Raw genomic sequence first — 26536 nt, forward strand, 5'->3', positions numbered from 1 at the left:
CAGAGAAAGGAAGGGAACAGGAGAGATAGAAACACTGATGAGGGAGAAACACTGATTGGCGGCCTCTTGCATGTCCCCCACTGGGGTTCGGGCATGTGTCCTGACCCGGAATGGAACTGGCTACCTCCTGGTGCATGGGACACACCCAAACACCTGAGCCACACTGGCTGGGCAGCTACAGATATTTTAAGTGTACGTTGTGATGCTTGGCAGATGTGTACAACCGTGAAACAGTCAAGGTCAGGAGACTGGGCACACCCATCACCCCCGAAAGTTCCTCAGCCCTTTGCTCCCCGTCCTCCCCCGCTCCCCCCCCCCCACATCCCTTTGCGTCGCTGGGGCCCCTGAGCAACTACTGACCTGCAACCCATCACTACAGTGCAGGTGCATCCTCTAAAGTTTGCATAAATCGTACCATCCAGTACATACTCTTTTTGTCTAACTCCTCTCACTCAGTGTAATTATTTTGATGCATCCATATCGTTCCATGTATCAAGAGTTCATTCTGTTTTTGATTCTATCAAGTTTTCCCATCCAACCTCCTGAAACTTTTACTCCCCCGTGAGGCATCCTTTTGAGTCAAGAAAAGTGTAGGGGGGCACCTGTCGCCCTTAAAAACTCAAATCTGCCCCCAGAGGTGCCCACTGACAACTGCTAGTGGTTAGGTGGTCGCCTGCTGTGAGTCTGACCACGGAGGAGACACCAAGGGAAGAGGACGGAGGTTCCTCTTCTGGGGACTGGAAGGGTTGGAGTTGGGCTGGTCGCACAGAACTGACTCAAGGCTCAGTGTAAAAAAATGATGCGTATTCAGGCACCTGGGTGCAGGTGGACTGGTTCCGAGGGAACAGTCAGTGGCGGATGGGAAAGGAGCAGGCTTTGTATGTGCGTGGGAGGGCTGCCGGCAGCTTCTGCCAGCGGGTACCTGGACTGTGCTGCCCGTTGTAGGTTTAGGGCCGGTTGCCCTTTGTCCTTCCGCTGGCGCCAGGTGCCCTTCCCCTGGGGGCTGCGGAAGGGTTATGGTCTCACAAGTTCCTGTGAGATACTCACTCAAGGGGACATGTTTGTGCAAAGCTTAGGCTTGCAAATGAGTTTCCCTTTGACATTTGTTCGATTTTGTAAGACTCAAGCCTTGTGTTCTCCAGTTTACCCTTTCCGGGACCTACCCCAAAAATTTGAGAACATTTATTGACAAAGACATATGTTCATTGCAGCATTATTCACAATGGTTAGGACATGGAAACAACCAAATGTCCCTCAATAGGTCGTTAGGTAAAGAAGATGTGGTACATATATACTATGCAATACTACTCAGCCATAAAGAAAAGTGAAATACTGCCATTTGTGACAACGTGGATGGACCTGGAGAATATTATGCTAAGCGAAATGAGTCAGAACGAAAAGCTAAGAACCAAGTGATCTCACTCACATGGGGAGTAGTAAACTGAAAGCCACAAATGAACAAACAAACAAACAAACACTCATAGACACAGAAGCAGTGTGGTGGTTACCGGAGGGAAGGGGCTGGGGTAGTAAAGGGTCGAGGGGGTCAACTATATGGTGATGGAAGAAGAAGTGACTTGGGGGAGGGGCGGGCATACAATGCAATATACAGATGATGTGATTACTCACTTGAAACCTATATAATCCTATTAACCAATGTCACCCCAATACGTTCAATTACAATTATTTTTGGAAAGAATATGAGCACTGCCTGGGCAGCAGGAGGTACCGCAGAGGGACTCTGAGTCTTTGCTGCTTAGCGGTGCCTGCTCTCACTGTCTCGCGGCACTCTGACGAGGCGGCCTGCTCTCAGGAGCTGAGTAACTCCCGCTGGCCAGGCTCCCGCAGTGTCGGGGCACCTTCCCCCCCACACCCCCTTCCCGTTGGCAGACTGCGGTGCCCACCTCTGCTGCAGGAGCATCGCCTGTGCTGAGACCCACGGAGTCATCCAAGGCTCCTCCAATGAAGGAACAGATGTCCCACCCGGTGGGCTTCCCTGACGGCTTGCCAGCCTCGCGGCATGTGGTCCCAGCAGTCTCCTGCCCACCCACTGCCTCCTGTACGTTCCTCACTCCTGCTCCGACACCCTCCTTCTGAGCTACAGGGAGGGGAGGGCCTGGGTCCAGCCAGGGTCTCTCCATTTCTTTCCAAATCTACTGTTAGTTCCCAGCGCCTGGGTGTTTCCCTCGGGCCGTTCTTCCTGAGTGTGACTCGTGTAACTGAAAAAAACAAACAACGATGGGCAAGCTGCTTCTTGACCTTTTGTGGCCAGAAAACAGTCTTATTTCTCGAATTAATGTGGAAGCAAGGTCCTGGGGAAGCAAGTGGGGAAGTAAAACACAGCATTAACCTTTCAAGATATTATCTTAGTACATGCATTTAAATCATTTACATGCACTTGCAATCCCTTAATTTTAATGGACCAGAGCCATTGTAAAATGAAATTTAGTAAACTGTTCCCCAGTCTGAGCTGAGAGCGGCGGAGGGCTCACTCAGGGGGTCCGCTGTTTGACCTGGGAGCCTGCTTGGCTGCGGTTACACTGAAAGAGTACTTTGCGGCCTTTTAGAAAAAAATCTGAAATTTTTAAAAGAATCGATATTGTCATTATCCAAAACCACTTACCAAGCATCGCATTCCTGTGCTATTTTGAGCCAGGGCTGAGCCAAGAGGCCCCGGCCACGCTAATGCCGCCCCGTCCCAGCCCGACAGGAGAGCCTCCGTGCAGAGCAGCCAGGACCTTCCACCCCTGGTTTCCAGGTTTTCAAGGGAGTGAACCCCAGGGCCCCTGCCTGGTGAGGGTCCCATCCACCCTGAGACCCCCATGTCACAGACACCACGATGCCAAAGGCCTGCAGGCTCCGGAACCCCACCACAAAAGCCACGTCAGTGACCTCCACCCACAAATGGGCCCTCGAGGCCCGTCTGGAAGATTCAGTCACACATTCATCGAGGGCTGCGTCCAGGGCCAGCTCAGGCAGAGGGCACAGGAGAGGGTCTCCCCTCACGGACGCGCTGCTTCCTGCCTCAGCAGCCTCAGCCACACACCCCGTGCGCTCCGACGTCCCTTCACTTTCACGCGCCGTTCCTGAGCCTGCCTGACGCTTCAGGCCCACAGAGCTCAGGCGCCAGGAATGCCGGCTCAGCCGCCTCTCATATGTATATTAGGTGTTTTTATTGATTTCAGAGAAAGATGAAGGGAGTGGGAAAGAGACAGAAGCATCAATGAGGAGAGAGATTCATTGATCGGCTGCCTCCTGCAGGCCCCCCCAGGGATGGGGCCCGCAGCCCGGACATGTGCCCTGACTGGGAACCCAGCCGTGACTGTGACCTCTTGCTCACGGTCAATGCTGGGCTCATGTGCATTGCTGTGCAGGCTGGTCTGTATGCTGGTGGTGGTCACAAGGCCTGCATTTGTCAGAAGTCCTAGAACTGAAGGTTTCTGGACATAATTACCAACGAAGGTGCCCGGGTCCTATTAAAGGAGTTCCTAAAGAAGGAGTTTGGGAAACTAGTTGAAATCATAGGGCTTCCACTCCTGCTTTTCTCGAGACATTGGGGAAATCGCTTGCTTCTGGGCTGTCACTCAAATAATCCCTGATCTTCGTCTTCCAGTGCGCCGTGCGGACATCACAGCACACGGAGACGCAGGGCGAGCGCACCGCAGCCAGGCCCTGTGAGAACACTCGGTGTTTGCCAACCTCCATCCAACCTCCCCTTCCTCCTCCAGCCCCTTCCAAGCCCCGGCTTTTCGCTGAAGGATCTGTATTTCTTCTGCATCATGAAACACTGGGTGCTGAGCAGGCCACGCGCCCACCGGCGGGGAGAGAATAATCTCATCCACACCGAGTGCTCATGACAGAAGCCGCGGGCTCTGGAGTCACTCAGGTCCGGGGCCCAGAAGCAGGAGTGCTCCGGCCGGGCCTTCCCCGGGGAGACTGCGCACCCGCCGTAACCAGCGCACCTGCCTCAGCTCCTCTCAGGCCCGTCCCAGCGTCCTCCATCCCACACCCGACTACTGGGCCTGCGCTCACCCCGCTGTCTACAGCCTTTGTGTGTAGGGTGTGTGGGCAGGGGATGCAAGGGCGTGTGTGTGGTGGTGTGTATGATGTGTGTATATGTTGTGTGTGGTGTGTGTGTGTGTGTGTGTGTGTGTGTGTGTAGGGTGTGTGTGGTGTGGTGTGGTATGTGTGGTGGTGTGTGTGTGTGATGTGGGTATGTGGTGTGTGGGGTGTGTATGTGTAGGGTGTGTGTGGTATGTGTGTGTGGTATGTATGTGTATGTGTGTGTAGTGGGTGTGTGGTGCGCATGTGGGTGTGTGTGGTGTGTGTACATGTTGTGTGGTGGTGTGTGTGTAGGGTATGTGTGATGTGGTATATTTATGTGCTGGTGTGTGTGTGTGTGATATGTGTATATGGTGTGTGGGGGTATGTGTGTGTGTAGGGTGTTTGTGTGGTATGTATATGTGTGTGTGTGTGGTGTGCATGTGTGTGTGGTGTGTGTGTGTGATGTGTGTATAAGTTGTGTGGGGGGATATGTAGGGGGTGTGTGGTATGGTGTGCTGTGTGTTTGTGTGGTGTGTGTGGTGGTGTGTACGTGTGATGTGTGTATATGTGTGGTGTGTGTATATGGTGTGTGTGTGTGCATGTCTATTTGGTATGTATGTGTGTCTGTGGTGCGTATGTGTGTGGTGTGTGTGGTGTGCATGTGTGTGTATAGTGTCTGTGGTATATGTGTGTGGTGTATATGTGTATGTGTGTGTGGTGTGTGTGTGGTGTGTGTTTATGGTATGTGTGTGTGCATGTCTGTATGGTATGTATGTGTGTATGTGTGGCTGTGTGGTGTGTATGTGTGTGGTGTGTGTATGTGTATGGTGTGTGTATGTGTATGGTGTGTGTGGTGTGCACGTGTTGTGTGTGTATATATGTGTAGTGTGTGTATGTGTGTGTGTGTGTGTATGTGTGGTGTATATGTGTGGTGTGTGTATATGGTGTGTGTAGGGTGTGTGTGTGTAGGGTATCTGTGGTATGAGTGTGTGGTACATATGTGTATGTGTGTACGGTGTGTGTGGTGTGTGGTGTATGTATGGTATGTGTGAGCGCATGTCTGTATGGTATGTATGTGTGTATATGTGTCTGTGTGGTGTGTCTGTGTGTGTATAGTGTGTGTATGTGTATGGTGTGTGGTTGTGTATGTGTATGGTGTGTATGTTGTGTGTATGCATGTGTAGTGTGTGTGTGGTGTGTGTGTATGTGTGTCTGTGGTGTAGATGTGTGGTGTAGATGTGTGGTGTATGTATGTGTATGGTGTGTGTGATGTGTGTGGTGTGGTGTGTTGTATGTATAGTGTGTGGTGTGTGTATGTGAATGGTGTGTGTGGTGTGTGGTGTGTGTGTATGGTGTGTGTGGTGTGTGGTGTGGTGTGTGTGTTTGGTGTGATATGTGTGGTGTGTGTTGTATGTGTGGTGTGTGGTGTGTGTATGTGTATGGTGTGTGTGGTGTGTGTTTGGTGTGATGTGTGTGGTGTGGTGTATGTGTATGGTGTGTGTGGTGTGTGTTTGGTGTGATGTGTGTGGTGTGTTGTATGTGTGGTGTGTGGTGTGCGTATGTGTATGGTGTGTGTGGTGTGTGGTGTGTGTATGTGTGGGGTGTGTTTGGTGTGGGGTGTGCGTATGTGTCTGGTGTGTGTGTGCGTATGTGTCTGGTGTGTGTGTGTGTTTGGTGTGGTGTGTGTGTTTGGTGTGTACTCCATTAGAACAATGAGTGGAGGACTCTGACACTCGTGTAACAATCTCTGACGGAAGTAACAGACCGTTTTTTTCAATAAAGGAAGTCCCCAGTGTGTGTGTGGAGACAGTATCACTAAGAAAGATGTAGGGTGGTATCTCCCACCCACTTAGAGGAGCAGCGGCTGGTTTAAACCGGATATCCCTGCGGGAATGTTCCTCACGGTTCGCTGTCAGTCTGTAGAAACATGTACTGAAGGTCCCCCAGCCGCTCCTGCTCCTCGTCCCGTCTCGTCTCCCTCGGAGCCCATCTCAGAAACAATGTCACGGTGAGGGCTAGCAGGGTAGAAACGCACCGTCGCTGCTCATGTTCTTGAAGCCATAGCTTTCCTGGCATCGGCCTGGGGCTGCGGAGACCCTGGAGGTGTTTCAGATCTGGGCTTCCATTCAAGGGAGAACCGGCCGTTAAACAGGAGGGTGACTTGGCTTTGGGTTCATAATCGCAGAAACTTGTGAGCTACTGAAGTGCCACAAAACATCCGAGAGACTGGCTGGAGTTCACAAATCTGTATTCTTTCCGCCCGCCGGCTTCGGGCTGGGATTGCATTTCTCTGTGGCCTCAGAGTGCGTCACTGTAGCCCTGACGACAAGGGGGCCATTGACTGGGGAACAGAGGGAGGGGGACCGCCCCAGCACCGCGACGCCCAGCGCCTGAGGGAAACCTCTACGCTCTCTACACGCAATCTGACAAGAGCTCCTTGTGGTGAACAATCCACATTCATCCCCCTTACCTGCGGTTGTCTAAAGACGTATCAGCATGTGAAAACAAACCTCCCACAATGATTTCGGCAGATTCATGGCTCCTTGGCATCTCAGCCCGGTTTTGGACTGAGATCATATTCTCTGGCTGTGAAAGAAAATGTCTGACTTCCCACCATGGGTAATAAAAAGGTATTTAAATTTGTGTTTACATAATTAAATAGAAATGTATGCAATAAAGACACAGAAAATTGAAAAATAGGCATGATTTCCCACCATGTTTCTGAGTTTCTCCTTTTGGTCTTGCACTAAATTTTTTTCATATTTATGTGTGTCTAGGGTTTGCAGTTCAAAGTCAGTAATACCATCTTTTATTCTGAAGTAAATAATAATAATCTTCCCAAAAGCCTTATAAAAAGAACTCCCGATGTGCACAGACATCCTGAGATCAACCATGTCGGTATCTGGTCCCTGTCAGAGTCTTCATCCAGTTCTCAGACACCAGCAGCCAGAAGTTGAGCCCGATTCCTCAGAAGCCATTCTATAAACCACTGTGGTTACCGTGTTCCCGGTTATGAGGATCGATGTTACCCAGGTCTCTCCCATCTGTGGGGGAAACATACCCAGAGCGGAAGTCGCTATGCCATTGGGCGGGGTCTTCATAGTCTGGCTTCAGAAACCAGACCAAGACAAGCATCTAAGTGCCAGCACGACGGCAGCTTGCTCCTGCAGGGACTCCTCGTGGCCCCCGAGTAAGTCCAAATGCTTAGCACCAAGGCCACCAACAATCTGCCCCTGTTTCTTCAACACGTTCGTTCCCACCCTGTGCTTTCCAAGATTGCTCACTCTATAAAGTCAACTAACTCATGTTTCTAAATTGTTATGAAGCCCTTGGAAGGAGCCAAGCTCTTGTTCAGCACTGGAAGTTCATCAGCGCACAGACAGACAGAAATGCCTGCTACATGGGCCTCACATTCCAACGGAGAGAGAAAGACAGCAAATAAATGATTCATTCAGACCATCTCTTTTTCAATCAGCACTCTCACTTATGGCTACCTGTTTGAAATAATTACCAAAAAATAAATCAGCCCTAGCCAGTTTGGCTCAGTGGCTAGAGCTAATGAGCTAAAGGGCTGTGAATTCGATTCTGGTCAAGGGCACGACCTCAGTTTCACCTTGATCCCTGGCCTGGTCATAGCGTGTTCGGGAGGCAACCAATCGATGTGTCTCTCTCATATCGATGTTTCTCTCTCTCTCTCCTCCTCCCTTCCACTCTCTAAAAAAAAAGCAATGGAAAAAATATCCTTGAGTGAGGATTAACAAAACTATATAAGTAAACAAGTAAATTGTAACTTTTATGTTGATATAAAATAAACACATTAAAGATTTTATTCCATTCAATCAGTGGGGTAACCATGTGCATTTTCTAACTGATTCAAAAGAGAATCCAAAAAGTAAACCCAAACTTTACACAAAAGAAAACACGACATTATCTTTGGGAAAATTCACCAGAGCCAAGTGAGCAACTTTCACTTTCTGAGATGATATTAATGACTTTGACTTTGGATAAATTGCAACTGAGTTCTGACTTCATCAAGATCCCAAAATGTTGTTTTTGTTTGCTTGTTTGTGTTTAAAAAGGAGATTGCCTTGCTAGAGTGGTGGGCCTCCTCCAATCAGTAGAAGAACAAAAGCTGCTATTTCCCAGAGAAGGAATTCTCCCTCAAGACAGTAGCAGCCAAATCTTGCCTTGGCTTGCAGCCTACCTGCAGGCCCTGCACACTTCGCTCTAAGGCTACAGCACCCACTCTTCCTCCTCTAGTTTGTGACTTTGTAATCGACCCTATTCACCACCCTAGACCTTCACATGAGGCCAATATTACCTGTGCTCAAGCCTGCCATCTAGTGGTGGAAATAGAGAGGACTCTGGCGCAAGGGTTTCCCTCCCGGAAAAAAATCCTATATAATAAAGAGCTAATATGCAAATGGTTGTCATGCCCTTGCACTGGAGCTGGGGGACCTGAGGCTGCGCCCCGCTCCCCTGTGGGGCTTGATGGGGGTGGGACCGGCTGGGTCTGGGTCTTGCGCAATTTTGAGGTGCACGCGGGTGGGCGGGGACTTGACTCTGGGTCCCACGGCGTGCCCCAGACTCTGAAAGGCGGGAGAGTTTCATATACATTTTACTAATTTTCTTTCATCTCTGACACTTCTATTATAGAGAAAGGGCAAACAGCAATATTAAAATATTTCCTCCAGAGGAAGAAAAAGGTAAAGATACAAATTATGAACAACAAATATGCATCTATCAACAAGTGAATCTAAGAATCAAGTGAATAAATAATCTGATGAACAGAATGAACTGGTGATTATAATAGAATCAGGGACATAGATAGGGAATGGACTGACTATTCTTGGGGGGGAAAGGGGTGTGGGAGATGCGGGAAGAGACTGGACAAAAATCGTGCACCTATGGATGAGGACAGTGGGTGGGGAGTGAGGGCGGAGGGTGGGGCGGGAACTGGGAGGAGGGGAGTTATGGGGGGGGGGGAAAAAGAGGAACAAATGTAATAATCTGAACAATAAAGATTTAATTAAAAAAAATATTTCCTCTAATTAATTCCCTTTTAATGTGCACAAATTTCATGCACCAGGCCACTAGTAAATAAATAAAATAAAAACACCACTTGAGAATACAGCTCTAGAGTAAATTGTCTAATAGTAAACTCATATTTGTCTAAAATTAGGACTACTTTATAAATCACTTTTAAAATAGTGGAGCAAATCGTAAGCCAGGAGTCAGAACATCTTCCTTCTATGCCCCAGCTCTGCCATTATTGAGTTACGGTTCTGTTACAATTCCTTAACCTTTCTTTCGGAAGTTGGGCTTCCCTCTCTTTAAGGTAATAAGACTGTCTTTGATGTTCCTAAATGCTTTGTTATTTCCAATACGTTTTATCATTATAATTCTATATGGCATTTGAAGAACTCTTCCATCAAGAAACTTCCAGAAAAAAAGAAAAGTCACTTCAAATATTTTTAAAACCTATTTTGTAACAATTTTTAAGAGAAATTTGCAAACCAAATAAAATAAACTTTTTTAAAACCTTATATCTTGCAGAAATAGAACTAGTTGATTGGAATTGTATGGGGTACATTTTTCTTTATTAGTGGTGGGCCTCCTCCAATTAGGCCAGCGGGGGGGGTCAGTTGGGGGCAACCAGGCCAGCAAGGGGGGGGCAGTTGGGGGCGATTAGGCTGCCAGTTGTTACATTGAGCTATCCGTTGTTACATTGTGTGTGTACATTTTTTGGGGACACCCTGTATTTCTATGAGAAATATTTCTAATTTCTAATTTGAAATTTCTAATATTTGGAAATACCTGGAAATTTAATGATTAGCCTCAAAAAGCACAAGTCCTTCCCTATCTCTGCAGTTGGTGTGACATTATATCAAATGGCCTCTGAGGTCCCTTCCTTTTATAAGACTACTAGAGGCCCGGTGCACAAAATTCATGCATGGGAGGGGGTCCCCCTCAGTCCAGCCTGCACCCTCTCCAATCCAGGACCCCTCGGGGGATGCCCGACTGCTGGTTTAGAATAGGCAGTCAGACATCCCTCTCACAATCCTGGACCACTGGCTTCTAATCGCTCACCTGCCTGCTGGCCTGGTCACCCCTAACTGCCCCCTACCTGCCAACCTGGTCACCCCCAACTGCCCCCCCTGCTGGCCCGGTTGCCCCCAACTGTACCCCCCCACCAGTCTGGTCGCCCCCAACTGCCCCCTTCCTGCTGACCTGATCACCTCTAACTGCCCCCCCGCCAGCCTAATTGCCCCCAACCACCCACTGCCGGCCTGGTTGTCCCCAGTGCACACCCCTCCCCCCCAGTCTGGTCGCCCCCAACTGCCCCCTCCCTGCCGAACTGGTTGCCCCTAACTGCCCCCCCTGCCAGCCTGGTCACCCCCAACTGACCCCCCCATTGGCATAGTCACCCCTCACTGCCCCCCTGCCAGCCTAATCACCCCCAACTACCCCCCCCCCCCCCGCTGTCCTGGTTGCCCCCAACTGACCCCCCTGCTGGTCTAATCACCCCCAACTGCCCTCCACCCCTGCTCCCGCCCCTCGCCAGCCTAGTCACCCCACCCAGCCTGCTTATTCAGTTGTTTGTTTGCCCCTCACTAACCCCCCTGCCCGCCCGGTGGTAGGCAGCCATCTTGTGAGGGTGTGAGGGTTAATTTGCATATTACTCTTTATTATATATAGGATAAGTTTTGTTAGTGTAAAAGCTTTTCTGATTACAAATCTGTCTTCTGTGACATTTCATTAGACTTATAATAACATAAAATAATGAGTTTCCTATCTATAGTAATTTATTTTCCTTAGTTCCTACTTTCTCATAGAAATACAGGGTGTCCCCAAAAAATGTACACACACAATGTAACAACTGATAGCTCAATGTTGAAAATGAAATGCATTTTAATAAACACTTTCTTTATAATTATTCAAAGTGTGTGCACATGTTTGGGGGAGCATCCTAGAGTATTCTCAGCATAAGAACGTCATTTATTATTTCTACTGATGAATTTTTCATCATCAGTTCATGTAATCACCATGCAACAGGTCGTGGGATCTGTGCCATCAAGAAAGAAAAAAAATTAAAAATGGGAACTATTTGGAGGGGCGAAGAAAGCATTGTAAAGCTACTGAGTTTTAAAATACATGTGAATTCAAAAAGATACAATTTCTTCCGGTTGTTGAAAGAACTGAAGCCGCTGAGTGGTGGGCGGAGGGTCCGCAGGGCGGGCGGTGTGGGGCGCGCCCCGCCCTCTCTCCCGGCGCCCGGCACCGGGGGCAGGGATGCTGCCGCGGGCGAGCTACCGATGCAAAGGACGGTCTCCAAGGTCCGGGACTCAGCACAGCCTCGGCCCCGCCGGGCCTGCCTGGGAGACGCCCCTGGTCCCGGGGCTGCAGCCCGGGAAGCTGACCCGCCTGCGCGCGAGAAGCGGGTCTCCCCCCGCCAGACCAGCCGCGCTGCAGCCCTCGGTCCGCCAGGAGGGCACCACCCGCGGAGAAGCTCCTCAGTTCCCCTGCGGACAGACGGTGCCGCCCAGATGGGGCGGGGCCTGGCACCCAGCCTCCCGGAGCGCGGGGCGCCGCGCCTACTGAGAGGCCATCCTGCCCCGGCACGGCGGGGCTCCCACCGCACAGGAGGGAGCTGTTTGGGGATCGAACTCTTGGTTGACTGATCTGACCTCCATGACCCGCTGGAGGGCGCGGCTGCAGCGCCTCCGCTGCGGGGCCGGGGGGAGGCTGCACCCTGCGGGGCCGGGAGGAGGCTGCACCCTGCGGAGCCGGGGGGAGGCTGCACCCTGCGGGGCCGGGAGGAGGCTGCACCCTGCGGGGCCGGGGGGAGGCTGCACCCTGCGGGGCCGGGGGGAGGCTGCACCCTGCGGGGCCGGGCGGAGGCTGCACCCTGCGGAGTCGGGGGGAGGCTGCACCCTGCGGGGCCGGGGGGAGGCTGCACCCTGCGGAGTCGGGGGGAGGCTGCACCCTGCGGGGCCGGGCGGAGGCTGCACCCTGCGGAGTCGGGGGGAGGCTGCACCCTGCGGGGCCGGGGGGAGGCTGCACCCTGCGAGGGGTCGGCCCGCTGAGCAGCGCGGCTGTGCCCGCGGGTCCCTCGGCTCCCGGCCTCCGCCGCGTTCTCGCCCGCAGCCCCGGCTCTGCGGGGCCCTGGGACCTCCCGGAGGAGCCCTCCCCGCCCGGGCAGGCAGAGTAGACACGGCGGGAACAGGTGTCCGGGCTCGAGTCGCCCTGACCGGACGCTCACCTGTGACCGGCACCTGCCGAGGACGAGCTTGGGAGTCGGACTGAGCTCTGCAGCGGGGACCGCGCCCTCCGCATCACTGCCCCGCACGGCCACGCCAATCACCTGCTGCCAGGTGGGCGGGCCGAGCTCGCTGCTAGCTGTGATTGGATGCGCGGCCTCTTAGCCCCTCCCACAAGTGCCGGCCCTGCCTCAGTGCTGTGGTTCCCAGGATGCAGCCGTTCACTGAGATACCTTACTGAAATGCGTATTTTACTTAATATAAGTATATTTTGGAACAGAGAGAAATGAGTTGAATGCTCACATGATAGTGTGATGCATGAGCTTTGTAACACCTTAAAAATAATTAATGTGCCCCGGCCGGTTCGGCTCAGTGCATAGAGCGTCAGCCTGCGGGCTGGAGGGTCCCGGGTTGAATTCCGGTAAAGGGCACATGCCCGGGTTGCCAGCTAGGTCCCCAGTAGGGGGCGTGCAGGAGGCAGACAATCAAAGATTCCCTCTCATCGTTGATGTTTCTATCGCTCTCTTCCTCTTCCTTCCTCTGAAATCAATAAAAAAAAAATACTTTTAAAAAAGCTTTTAAAAAAATAACAATTAATGTTATAAGTCAGAATTTCTCAAATAATGTTCCAAAGAATACTACTTCTTCAGGTTGTAAAGGCCTGACGTGCCCGAGGAGAGGCAGCCATTGTCCAATCAGGTGTTTGGAAAACACGGTTTCTAGGTCACGCCAAGGACTTCTGAGACTCCACTCCGTGATGCTCACTCTATGTCCAAGGGGGGACCTGCTACCTATTGCATTTCCCAAACCTGTTTGTTCACAGGGCTTGTCACCCCCACCCCAACCCACTTCACAGAGCATCTCGGGATGTGATAAGTCTCCGTGAATAAACGTGGTCATGAAACCAGGCTGGGAAGTCACCGGTGAAAAGGTGAAGTGATTTGCTGTTTAGGAGGCAGAGGCTTGCTTGCGTCAGTGATGAGACCAACGATGTTTGGAGGTGGGGAACAGAGGGCTCCTGATGTCTTAAAAAAAACCTCTTGACAGAAGCCACTGGAAGCCCTTTTAAACTCTGATGTGACATTTTCCAAGTGAAAAACTGCACAGTTAAGGTGAAGCCAACGACAACTGCTATGATGTTCTGGTGACCTCTTGTGGCTCAAAACCAAAATGACCTTTTGAAAAATGAATGCTGGTACCATGAGCATCAAACATCTTGGAGCCTAAGTCACCTTTTTCAATGCTCACCCAAACTACTGTTAGTGTTCTCTCTTCAGGCTGGTGTTAGAGGACACCCCACCTCCTATCTTTCTTTAATGGTTGGATCTTTGCAAAAAGCATGCTTTGCTCAGTTGAGCAGAAAATAAAACAATAAAGACAGAACAAAATATAAAACACAGAAAAAAGTAATCATCTTGCTGGCTCGGGCAATTATTCACTTCTCTGCAAGTCAGGATATAAAATTTGGATAAAAGTGTTACCGGAAAGGGGACCAGGACGGAGCGGGTCGGCCCCGAGCTGTTGGCAGTGTGTGGGTTCTGGAATTCGTGTAGAAAAGATTTCACAATATGAGTCCACGTGACATTGAGAGGACATTTAGTAAAGCTGGGACAGTGAGACGAGTAATTGCGCAGGACAGAAGACACCCCAGGAGGCTGGGCAGGGCTGCTGCGGCTCTTAGAAACGTTACGGGGAGATAGTGAGACAAGGCACGCTGCCATCAGAAGGGTCATGGGAATCGCTGGCTTCCAGGGCCCGTCTCTGGGAAGTCAGAGAAAGGGAGCCCTGGAGACAGGTGGGGTTACCCGGACAAGCTGCTACTGCCCACTGCTCCCCTTGTTGCAAGTCTTGTGGCACCTCGGAGTTTAGGGGGGAGGAGAAAGGCAGGAGCGAGATCCCAGGGTCTTTGTGTTGAGGGTTTTAAGGGCTTGGAGTTTAGGCTCTCAGGGAGATCTCAGTAGAATACTCATCAGCTTTCCAAGTGCCCTTTCAAGGCTGTGGGCTCCAATGATGGCCAGCGCCAGGCAGGGTCGGATCATCGCAGCCCGCCCGCTCGCCCACCTGGTTTGGCTGCTTTTCTGGGCCTGGAGCTGAAATGCAACTGAGGCCGAGATGTTCTCTCTAGGAGGCGACCTGTATCTGCTGTAAATTGCTCCGTCACTTTTGTTCAGCTGCCTGCCTCAGTTTCCCCATTCCACTTGCCAAGGAATTTTTCTACCTTCTTACTATGCTGCCTCAAGAATACAAATGAATGACCTTAAGCTTTTGAAATAAAGTCATCCTAGGATTTTGAACTTTTTACCTGCACTTTATAGTGATACCTATGTAAATATTATGAGTAACAATTGATTCTTTCCTGATGGGATTAAAAACTGTTGCCATTAGAGCAGGTTTTGTTTCCAGAAGTGAAACAGGGTCGCTGAAGAACAGGGAGAATGTGCTCTCCCAGGCCCGGGTGTAATTGATACCACATAAAGGCAAAACGGTTATTTTGTTAAACACGACAGGTGGACCATCAGGACAAACAGCACAGGGCCCGTCACTGGCGGCTCAAGTTCACAGCCAGCACCTGAGATGCTCTGTCATCTCTTCAGGAAGAAGGAATTCTCCCAGCTCAGCAAGGTGCACAGTCCCATCCCTCACCTCAAACTAAGAGCCCTCCTGCCGAAGGCCCCGAGAGCCGGTGAGTCCCAGGACCATCCACAGACGCTCCTGACTGTGAGAAGCAATGGAAAGCAGGCCCCCTCCCCCAGGTGATGACAATCAGGGAGGGGGGCACCCCAGGTTTGCCTGGAGCGCCAGCCTGAGCCACCCCGGCTTTCTGGTTCCTCACTGGATCCACTCGGATCTGTTGGCGTTTCTTAAACAGCACAGGAGTCGGTTCATGTGCTTTGACCCGTTCCCTGGCGGAGGGCTTCCCGTGGGCAGGTGTTGGAGGTGTGTTTTGTTCTATTAGAAAAGTTAAGTGCCAGAGAAGTTAAGAAAGGTGACCTTGGGCCCACCCACCCAAGCCCTGCAGTGCTGAGCGAGACTGCTCCCAGCACCTGCTGCAGTGCCCCACCCTGCTTCCCACCCTGTGGGCTCACCCAGCCCGCCGCACTGCAGATGCTGGTCTTGTGGTTGGCAGTTCAGACACGAGCAGAGCAAGGACGATGGGCCAGGTAAGAAGGTCACCAGGATGGACAAGCCATCATGGAGACCACAGCCCTGAAAGGACACCCTGGGAAAGCTGCTGAATATTCTACTGAGATCTTCCCTGGGACGTCCCCTAAGGTCTCCACCCTTAAAGCCTATAGGATGGAGGGCCCAGTGAGCTCTCCCACCCAGGAGCACGCCCACCACGCCTTTCCCTCCCCCCTCCCCCTCCCCCCACTCCGCCCCCAGGCACATTACCATCTGCTTCCTTACTCCCAAGCTCCAAGATCCCTTCCTTTACCTCTAGAACTTGCTTCCTGAGCCCATGTCTTCTAGAAATTACTTTTTTACCTCTGTGATTTACCCAATAAATGTTTGGGTCTTATAGTTTGGGTCTTGCTCTGAATTCTTTCCCAGCCAGAACCCAAGTACCAAGGTTGCTGAACCCAGTTCGGTCTGACCCCACCGGTCAGACACCTGGGTCCATTCCTGCTGCCTACGAAGTCTTTCCCAACGCGCCGCAAGAAGGGCAGAGAAATGCCCATCCCAGGTCTGGGCAAAATTGTACACAACAAGCCGGCAACCAAGACGACCAGAGTTACATCAGAAGAAGGTGCTATATTTAAACGCAGAATTTAATGATAATGATTTTTATTTAAGAATATTATTGGTCACTTTCAGAGGATGCAAAGGCACCAACTTGTTATCGGGAAGGTGGTGAGGAACAGAACTGGTGAAGCATTCATCCGCCTCTCTTTTTTTCCTTGTCCAAGAATATTTTTCCATTGATTTTTAGAGAGAGTGGATGGGAGGAAGGGAAGGAGGAGGAGAAAGAGAGAGAAACATCACTATGAGAGAGATACATCAATTGGTTGCTTCCTGCACGTGCCCCAACAGTGGCCGGGGATTGAACCTACAACCCTGGCAGTGCCCTTGAAGGGGATCAAACCGGAGACCATCCATGTGCCGGCCAACACTCTAACCACTGAGCACACTGGCCAGGGCCTGCCTTTCTTATTTGACTGTAAACGAGGGTAACCAAAAGTTGATGTTGAGAAGTGTTCTTTCTATGGAAGTATTTCAGCTCATACATGAGGAACAACAAGCTGAAGCATCAGCATTTTGCTACTCCCGAGGAACCTGCGTCTGGGTGGTGGTCATCACAGCGCTGACATTAACCACGTAAACCGCGAAGGCGGGACTTACACACCTGGGCCAGTGTTCACAGCAGATGGGAAGTGTTCTTGGAAAACCATCTAGCATAAAGCGACCCAGCTTCCAGGTCTCACTACCACCTTACAGGAGCGAGAGGCGACAGAGCAGTAAGTTCAATGACACCTCAAGATGGAATCAGCAAATTCCAAACCGTGGGAAAGTGGGGAACAATGACCCAGTCACTTCAACAGCAGGCTGCAATGAAGGGACATATAAACCCGACATCACGTCTCCAACCAAGCGTAAAACAAATAAAATTTATGTCGAAACAGTTTGAACATTGACGATATTATTTAATGTTGGGAATAACTTTATTGCAGTAGAATTGTGATGACATTGTAAAAGAATCTTTATCTTTTAGAGATACCTACGGAAATGGTTAAGGATAAAACAATAGGATATCTTGGAGTTACCTGACAATTATTCAGGGTGGGGAGGAGGAGGGCAAGGTCAAAGGTCAGGGAGGCCAAGTGCGGCCACCACCTGTTTTCGTAAATAAAGTTTTATTGGAACACAGTCTCACGCATTCATTTACGTGTGGCCGAGTGGACTGGCTGCTGCAGAGACAGCCTTTCCAGAGAAAGCCTGCTGACCTCGCAAAGCTGACCCACCGCCTGACCCATGACTGTTGAAGCTGGGGGATGGATTTGTGGGGTGAATCCTGGCATTGTTTCCTTTCATGCACATCTGAAATGTCTCATAACAAAGAAGCTTAAAACAAAAACAAACAGGAAGACCTGGATTAGGATTCTCCAGTCTGCCTGCTTGGATTCCCAGTCAGGGCACATGCCCAGGTTGCAGGCTCAAACCCCAGTAGGGGGCATGCAGGAGGCACCCCGTCAATGATTCTCTCTCATCATTGATGTTTCTACCTCACCCTTCCTCTATCTGAAACCAATAAAAAACATTTTTTTTTTTTTTTTTAAAAAGGCCCTCTCTGCCCGGGCAGGGGTGGCTCAGAGGTTAGTGTCGGCCTGTTGAGGCGTCAAGGCACATTCCTGGGTTGCAGGTTCCATTCCATTCCTGCCCCCAGTGGGGAGGTGTGGAAGGCAACCAATCATTGTGTCTCTCTCAAATAGATGTTTCTCTCCCTTTCTCTTCCCCACGCCCCACTCTCTAAAAATCAATGGGAAAAATAAATATCCTCACTCCTTGGGTGAGGATTTTTTTTTTAAAAAAAAGGCCCTTGCCTGGCCGGTGTGGCTCAGTGGTTGGGCAGCGACCTATGAAGCAGGAGGTCACAGTTCAGTTCCCCGTCAGGGCACATGCCCAGGTTGTGGGCTGGATCCCCAGTGGGGGGCATGCAGGAGGCAGCCCATCAATGATTCTCTCTCATTAATGTTTCTGTCTCTCCCTTTCTCTCTAAAATCAGACTTTAAAAAGGCCCTCTCTTCACACTGCTAGTCACTGCTAGTCCTGAAGACATGAGGACAAATGTGGTTTACACTCCAAAGCTCCACGGGGGAGGGCTGTTTACAAAACATTCAGGTGTTTCTCCTTCCCCGGCAAAGCTGGGGCAGGCGGGGCTCTGGGCACCGCAGCCCGCCCCGCCCCTCCCCCCACCCCCCAGTGGGCTGCTGGGCTGATGGGTCATCCAGCTTATTCACTGTTGCCACCAACACCACTGAGCCCTCTGCTCAAAGCCACTGACCCCGGAGGAAACTAGTCACAAAGACCCGACTGTCAGCTGACAGTGACTCCTGTGCAGCCAGTGCGTTTCCAGACTGCAAGGCTCCAGGGCCCAGGACGCGCTCCCACCAGACCCGCTGACCCCACCTGGGACCCCCAGCCGTCGCCATGCTGGGAAGCGCCGAGCTGTGCTTCAATGTGGACCACGGCTACCTGGAGGGGCTGGTGCGAGGCTGCAAGGCCGGCCTCCTGACCCAGCAGGACTACCTCAACCTGGTCCAGTGCGAGACCCTGGAGGGTGAGCTGACCCCAGCGGTGGCGGGAAGGGCTGTGGGGGGGGGGGGGGAGCAGGGGAGGGTGGGTCCCAGCCGGAGCCCAGAGCGGTCTGCCTCCATGGCTGGGACCTCAGGGGTCCTGAGCTTGGACCAGGAGACAGTTAATCTCCGTGTTCAGGATTCTCTGTGTGAAGTGTGCACTTCCTTCCATTACGAACGTAGGGGCTTTGTCACCAGTAGAAAGTCAGTATTTTCAGATGCCGGCAGTTCTGCCGGAGTTTGAAATACCACTGTTTTCCCTGTTTCAAAACCTCGGGGAACTGCCCTCCCTTCAGCCCTGGTCTCCACTGTCCAGCAGGAGCACAATACCGTACATATCTTGGTAACTGTGCTGTAATGTATTTGGTTTCCTTTGAAGTCCCACCTGTTTCCACTCTGCATATCTGTAGATATTATTTGGATAAAGGCATCCCCAAATTGCCCAGGGATCTATGGAAAAGAAAAAAAAAGCTCGGAGCCTCGGTCCAGAGAATGGCACGCTCTCCCAGTTCCCCAGCTTCGCTGACAGGGGGGTTTTCTGGGTTTGTCTCTGCTGCTTACAAACAGCACAGCGGCCTGAGGTGAGCCCGCGGGCGCGGGCGGCCCTGCAGGTGCCCTGGAGACCTGGGCTCTCGTTCATAACGTGCGGTGGTCACGCGGCTCAGTCCAGCTGTTTGGAGAAATCGATGAGCTGTGCGTGGGAGAATGTTGTCAGAATGGGAAACACGCTGCAAAGGGACATTATCTGTGTTGTGGAACCAGTGGGTTGAGGTCTGGTCAACATGAAAAGCTGTGCGTGTGTATTGTAGACAACGCGGTAGGTTTAGAGATTCGTGTCCACCTGTGAAACCAGCGCCACCTCTGCCACAAACCTGCCCCTCACTCCACACGCTTCCCCTTCATCATCATCTTCATCACTATTATGACTGTTTTGTTGGGGGTGTTAAGGACAGGCTCCGGGCTGCTCTGTAGATCCCACAACCTGCTCCTCTTGTAAAACTGAAACTCTCTGCCCTTTGACACGGCCCAGGCCCCCTCTCCGGAGATTATCTCTAAGCTACAATATTTTCAAAACCTTATCGAAGACATCACATGGTACAGTATTATTATTCTTAAAAACAGCTACTCACTCATTTCGAAACACACTTATCAAATCAGTACTGGGTGTGTCCATAAGAAGGTGCTTTAAAGCTTCCAGATTATTCTAGAAAAAGCAAGAAAGCTGCAAGGATCCAGACTGCAAAAGCAAAGCGGGCGAAGGTGAAGGTGACTTTGCAGGCGGCTGGGGGTGGGGGGGGGGGGGGGGCGGGAGGGGGACCTGAGGTCGGTCACTTGTGGACGGCCTGACCAGTCGGAGCCGGTGGGGCCCAGCCGCCCAGGAGAGATGCACATCTCCTTTCATGGCGATGGGAACAGCCGGGAACAGCTTCCAGATGCCAACTAATGCTGTTGGCTACAAATAATAAACACGACCCCAGCTCCTGGTCACGTCAGCATGTTATATGAGGAGTGGGGGGACTGGGGGGTCTCATGTATCGAAAATCTGCATAAATTGAGGTAGAAAAAAATTAATGGACATGGCAGAACGAGAGCTTCTGAGAGAAGTCATTTGAATAAATTCTATTTAGTTTTCAGTCAAACTTTCAAATGGGCTAAGAAATGCAAATTTAAACTCAGATACAGAAATGTCCTCAGGATACACAACCAGGCGTAGGCAGCTCTCTAAAGAATGCCAAGAGGAACCGCCCTCGGCCTCAGCTGGGGGAGAAGGGAAGGTTGCAGGCGGGAGACCTGAAGCATGAACCTTCTCAGTGCAATGCACACGGTGCACACGTAGAACGTCCACCTGGTGTCGGGTGAAGGGCCCGAAGTCATCCCTAATGTCCCACGTGAGGGCCTCTACGTCCTCCGTGGCTTCTTGTCTTTGCATCTCATGTGTCTCCCTTTCTTTCCTCCTAATAATATATTTCCGACCATTTTTGCACAACTATGTTTGAATCCGTGCCAAACGGCTCTTCGCAGCTCCCAGGAATATCAATGTGACCATGAAACTGTGGGTTATGAGTGCTGAGATCAGTCTAAACACCAGGGTCTCAGGTCCTGGGCTAACCTAACCCTCCTGCCGTCCGGATGGAGGACAGGAGGTCTGTGTCCGGAGTTCACTGGAATGTCTGCCTCTGAGCTGGGTCAGGGTCCATGCCCAGGTCCCGTTTGTTCACAGCTCCGTTGGACATAGGAACTGTGCCCTCCTGGTTATGTCACAGGCTATTGGTTGTAAGTAACGTGAATGGCAGTGCACCTGTTGCATCTGAGAGAACCCCAGCCGCCTGCAGCGGCCCTATCGGACAGAAGTTAAGGACTTTGGGATTTGTTTGCTTTTGTATACGATATGCACCATGAAATGGTGGATAAACAAGATTGGGAGTAACAGCATCACTGTGTGCTGAAGCAGACACTTTCTAGAAAAGAAAAGCTAACTTGGCAAAAATAAGTCCTCTAATCTTTAAAAAAGAAGTGTCCTGATATAAGCATATCGTTTTTTATTGATTTCAGAGGAAGGGAGAGGGAGAGGGAGAGGGGGAGGGGAGGGGGAGGGAGAGGGGGAGGGAGAGGGGGAGAGAGAGGGAGAGGGAGAGGAGGAGGGGGAGGGAGAGGGAGAGGGAGAGGGAGAGGGGGGAGGGAGAGGGGGGGAGGGAGAGGGGGGAGGGAGAGGGGGGGAGGGAGGGGGGGAGGGAGAGGGGGGAGGGAGAGGGGGAGGGGGAGGGGGAGGGGGAGGGGGAGGGGGAGAGAAACATCAATGATGAGAGAAACATCAATTGGCTGCCTCCTGCACGCCCCCTATTGGGGATGGAACCCACAACCTGGGCTGGGAATCGAACCTTGACCTCCTGGTTCATAGGTCCACACTCAACCACTGAGCCACACTGGCCAGGCCTCAGCATATTGTTTTTAAACCACTTGCAAGGAGCACATAAGGGTTCCGGTGGGTTCGGACGCGAGAAAAGTCCAGACAAGCCCTGCAAAGCCCTGGCTCGTGTTTGTGCAGAACTGTGTGCGTGTGGCCACAGCACCCATCTGCTCCAGGCTGCCCCTGAGTGACGAGCCGAGTTGCTGTGGGGCCTCTGACTCAGCCGCTCCAGGGCCAGGAGAGGGAGCTGGGCCGGGTCTGCTTGGAGCTGCATTCTTTACAAGAGACTTGAACCAAATAGCAACGGCGAAGGGTAGATGACCCCTTGTCTACCCAGAGGCCGCGGCCTCTGCTGGCTCCGCAGCGTGGCTCCCCGGAGGTCAGAGGCCGGACCGCAGTGCACGGCCTGCCAGGTGGCTGGCCCTGACCCAGCTGTGCAGGAGCGCCTCCGGCTTCTCAGGGCAGCGCTGTTTTCCTCGACTGTTAGATTATGCATAAGACTTGTAAGCATCCTTTCCCCTTCGAAAAGACAAGGCGGTACAATGAGCACTTCGGGGCTCCGGAATTCAGTAATAATAGTTTTTTCTAAAATAAACGGGTGAGGTGAGAGGACTCAACCAGCCGTCACAGGACACACGCTCCGAACTGTTTGGGAGGGACGGCAAGGAGCAGGTTAAATCTCACAGCAGTGGTGTCCCGCGAAGGGGCACGACCTTCATTCCTTTTCAGCGGAGCCTTCATGTGGCAGTTAGTTCTGTAACCCTAGGGAGCTCCTTCTCCCTGCAGCCAAGGACGTGCAGGTAGAAAGGTATATCCCTCCCTTGGTTGGGTTGTTCGGTGGGTTAGAGCATCCTCAGATAGGCCAAGGTTGTGGGTTCTATCCCTGGTCAGGGCACATAGAAGAATCAACCAATGAATGCACAAACAAGTGGAACAACAAATCTCTCTCTCTCTCTCTCTCTCTCTCTCTCTCTCTCGATAGATAGATAAATAAAAAAAATTTGTTTTTGAAGGTATAGTCCATGCCCTAAAAGGGCCTTTAAGCTAGAGAAGAAAATAATATCCCTGAAATGCGGTCTCCCTGGCCTACGTCCAGTTTCCAGGGCGATCACAGATTTCTGAGGATGTTTTGTAAATTAAATCGTAAGAATTCCTGGGGCTCCCTGAGGACCCTGAACTGCAGTGCATCTACAACAAGAATTAGTCTCTGCTAGGCTCTTGAATTCCTGAAATAATTCTTCCCATTTCATGGTTATGGTTAGTGGTGTTTGAGATGTGATTCCAAATTTTGGGGGACAGTCAGTTGGAAAATGCCAATGAGACAGGGGTGGGGGAGGGGAGTTGAGCTGGGGAGCCATTCTGGGCCCACGGGAAGGTTAATGAATTACTGAGAAGGAAAACTAAAGCATGTGGGTGGGCTGGAGTCAGCTGGCTCCGAGACTGGACCGCCGAGAGATAAGGCTGGAATTTGGGCTGGAAAAGGTGGAAGGGCCTTGAAGGTCTGATCGCGGGCTTTGAGATGCTGAATGAGAGTCAGATACTTGCTGCTTGACACCAGGAGCAGGTTATTTCTCTGGCCTCCATTTTCCCCTATGAGATGGGGTTATGTTAAGGTTAAGAGACAACGTCTGTTAAAACCGTCCTGTGTGCGAAGAGTCCATTAGGAGGTGGCCACAGTGACAGGCGCCACCCGGGTTCTGAACCACAGGTGGAGGGTGAGACTCAGAGGCCATCACGGAAATGCAGGCGATGCGGGGTGGGTGATAAGACCCCAAAGAGGACGATGCTGCATCGCTGTAAGCAGCGGTAAATGAGCAAACACGGGGAAGAAGTCGGGTTTTATAGACATTGATATAAATATTAAAATCAGAGTAATTGTAAGACATGATGGTCAATTCCAATATTTTGGTTGGAAAAAAATCTGGTTCAGAGAGTAAAAACCACAGTTCATAGACAACTGAATCAAATTAATTTGGGTGTAGAGGCTACAGTGAGAAGAAAAAGGAATTAATATTACGGTGGCTTCTACACGCTGGCTCCTCCCCGCCATCTGGTGTAATCCTCACCACAACCCCACAGCGTGGGTTCTATGCCCATTGGTAGAGGAGGACACTGCAGAGGGCGGAGGGCCGCAGGGCCTGAGCAGAGGGCACCCTGCACAGGTGCCCCTGGAGGGGCTGCCTTGGCCTCGCCCACCTGGCGAGCGGGTCTGCGCGCTTAGTGAGGCCCAAACAGGAAGCTGCCAGAACACAGATAGCAAACTCCATTTTCTAAAACTGATCTGCCCAGTAAATTAATAGATGACCACGCAGCCCTGGCCCTTGTCCTGTCTCACTAGTGATAGGGGAATTCACTGACCCAGGGACTGAGCCCGGAGACCCATTTTCCACTGTGACCCTTAGCCTGCATGCCCCTGCGCACGCCTGCACACATGTGTGCACACCTGCACACCCCTGCACATGCCTGCACACTGTAAGCCCTGCACACGCCTGCACACTGTAAGCCCCTGCACACGCCTTCACACCTGTAAGTCCTGCACACGCCTGCACGCACATGCACACACGCACACACTCCTCTGTCTCCCATGCTCTGGCAGTTGTTAGGAGAGCCTAATAGAGGCCTTTTTTCTATTGCTGTTTGGGACGTAATAATCTGATCTAATTGAAAGTGATCCCACAGTTTCGACATTTTTCATGTTCTCATTTGTATAAAAAAGAAAAAACCCTCCACTTGCTGCACAGCTTCTCTGGGTGAAGAAGCCGTGAGTTTCCAAGTGCGCTATGCGTCCCTGGGCGCCGTCCCCGCACTGGGGGCCCTAGGGGAGGTCACCCAGATTCACTGGCAGAGGCTTTCACGCCTGCAGTTACGAAGCCTGTTTATTCAAAAAAAAAAAAAAAAAGTTCCCTGAAAGAGAAGAATCCACACAGCAAAATAGGAAACTGAATTATAGGAAAATCTGAGAAAGAACAATAGACATTGACCTGAGACATATCCTGATCAAGTTACTATGATTCAAGACTAAAGGAATTCTTTAGACATTCGAGCAAAAGTCAGTCATTTCAGGAGACAGAATAAAACTGCCCCACCCTGTGCATGTGCCATAGGTGCCGGAAGGGTGTCACAGAGTCCCGAGGGGAGAAAGTGTCCCCCTTCCGCCCCGGGCGTGGCCAAATCGTAGTTACAGTGTCAGGAAAATAAGGAGATAGTCTAGACCAGCCGTGGGCAAACTACGGCCCGCGGGCCGGATCCGGCCTGTTTGAAATGAATAAAAATAAAAAAGACCGTACCCTTTTATGTAATGATGTTTACTTTGAATTTATATTAGTTCACACAAACACTCCATCCATGCTTTTGTTCCGGCCTCCGGTCCAGTTTAAGAACCCATTGTGGCCCTCGAGTCAAAAAGTTTGCCCACCCCTGGTCTAGTCTCAAGAACCCATGGTCCTTCCTGAAAGAATTTCTTCACCATGAGGCGGAGCCAACCCAGGCCTCAGAATGGGAGGAGCTATTGCCGGAGGACGCTAAGGCAAACACCGAGTCCACTTAGGCACAAGAACCGTGGCTGTGCAGTAGAATGTAAACACTGTAAGCCCTGGAAGGTGGAAGTAAGAGAGCGGCCGAAACCGGGGACTGGGGCACGGGCGCCGAAGAAAGCACCACTGTGCTCATTTCCTCTTCCTGTAATTTCGCACGCCGTCCCGTCTGAAGCTAAAATGCGTAGTAAACCTTTTTTAAAAGGGAGCCTGTTTATTCCAAATTGTTTCTCCACAGAGTCTGATTCATCACGTGCCCACCCGATGAGCACCTGGGAAATGACTGAACGCACCCATGCGGGAATATAAACCTGCGTAAAGCAGTGCTGTTTGTTGGCCCATCGTGGCCGGGGCGGCATCGAGTCCTAAGATGCTCTTAGAGTCGGAGTGCGTGTGCTGGGCCATCGCGGCGCCCATCGAGCTCCGCGAGGCATTTAGGTTCAGGGTCTCCCTGGCGGCCCGAAGGCTTGCGAGTTGTTTTGCTTAAAAGAAACATGTGTTAATGCAAAGAGCACTCAGACCTGTAAAGAATTTTGTGAGTGTATTTGAGCCAAACTGTCCACATATGCCGGGAAGCAGAACCTCAACGAACTGAGATCGTGCTCCGGAGAATGGCGGGTACGTCTGCATTTATTCACTGCAGTCAAAGGAAAGGACGCAGGTGGGTGACATGAAACCCACTGGTGATAGATTAAGGAGGAGGGAGAAAGCAAAGTGGGGAGACCTCTGGGATGGGATAAAAAGTGCAATGATGGGCATGTGCTTCTTTTACACAAATGGCTACAGGACAGTTTAACATAATTCACAGTTGACAATTACCTTGATAACAATAACCATGAGGCAATGTCCTGGTGCCATTTGTTGTGCCCTGAGGGGTGGGGGGTGTGGGGGGAAGGAAGTTGCAAGTTACCCAGACATCTTGCAGATATGTTATCATAGAGGCAAAAATGGGCTCAGTAAAGATCTAAGTTGATCTTTGTCGGGGAAAATACTGGCCTAGGACATGACTACCCAGCATAACCTGTTTGTAGTTAAATATTTAACTTTCAGACCATCTTTTGTGGTTATTTTAGCTCTCTGAGCTTGCACAGCCGCCACGCAGGCCTTCCCTGAACTAGTCAGGTTGGCATATGGCCTCTTCCATCCACACATGCCACATGAGCAGATGTCACGGTTTCTACAGAAATGCCCTGCGTCCCTTCTGCTGGCCAGCACACCGAGCATGCAAACTGTCAAATGATAGGAAGGTCTGAAAGAAAAGACAAATGAGACATGGCCAAAAGAAGTGTATTTTTAAATTAAGCTAATTAAATAGGTAATTGAGCAAGTAAATTCTGCAGCCGGACAAACAGCATTCCCGACACATAACCTCCTCCAGATCCTGAGGGGCCCTGGCCACTGAACGGAATTGCACATTTAAGAGTCACTGCTGCCTCCCTCTCGCCACTCCCACCAGCCGTGCCCACCGTGGCTTCCTGTGTCCTCAGGACAGAGGTG

General features: G+C 51.2%; 1 protein-coding gene across 1 annotated transcript in view; it reads left to right on the plus strand.

Moving 5' to 3' along the window:
• The first annotated feature begins 18260 nt into the window (after positions 1-18260).
• The window catches only part of ATP6V0D2 (ATPase H+ transporting V0 subunit d2), a 30182-nt gene continuing 21906 nt past the window's right edge, over positions 18261-26536 (plus strand). Inside the window, exon 1 of the mRNA XM_081111036.1 lies at positions 18261-18582. Coding sequence (XP_080967162.1) covers positions 18453-18582 — 130 coding nt within the window. The 5' untranslated portion in view covers positions 18261-18452. The remainder of the gene's footprint in view (positions 18583-26536) is intronic.

Source organism: Myotis nattereri (genome assembly GCF_964212035.1).
Source record: "Myotis nattereri genome assembly, chromosome: 17".
Classification (NCBI taxonomy): domain Eukaryota; kingdom Metazoa; phylum Chordata; class Mammalia; order Chiroptera; family Vespertilionidae; genus Myotis; species Myotis nattereri.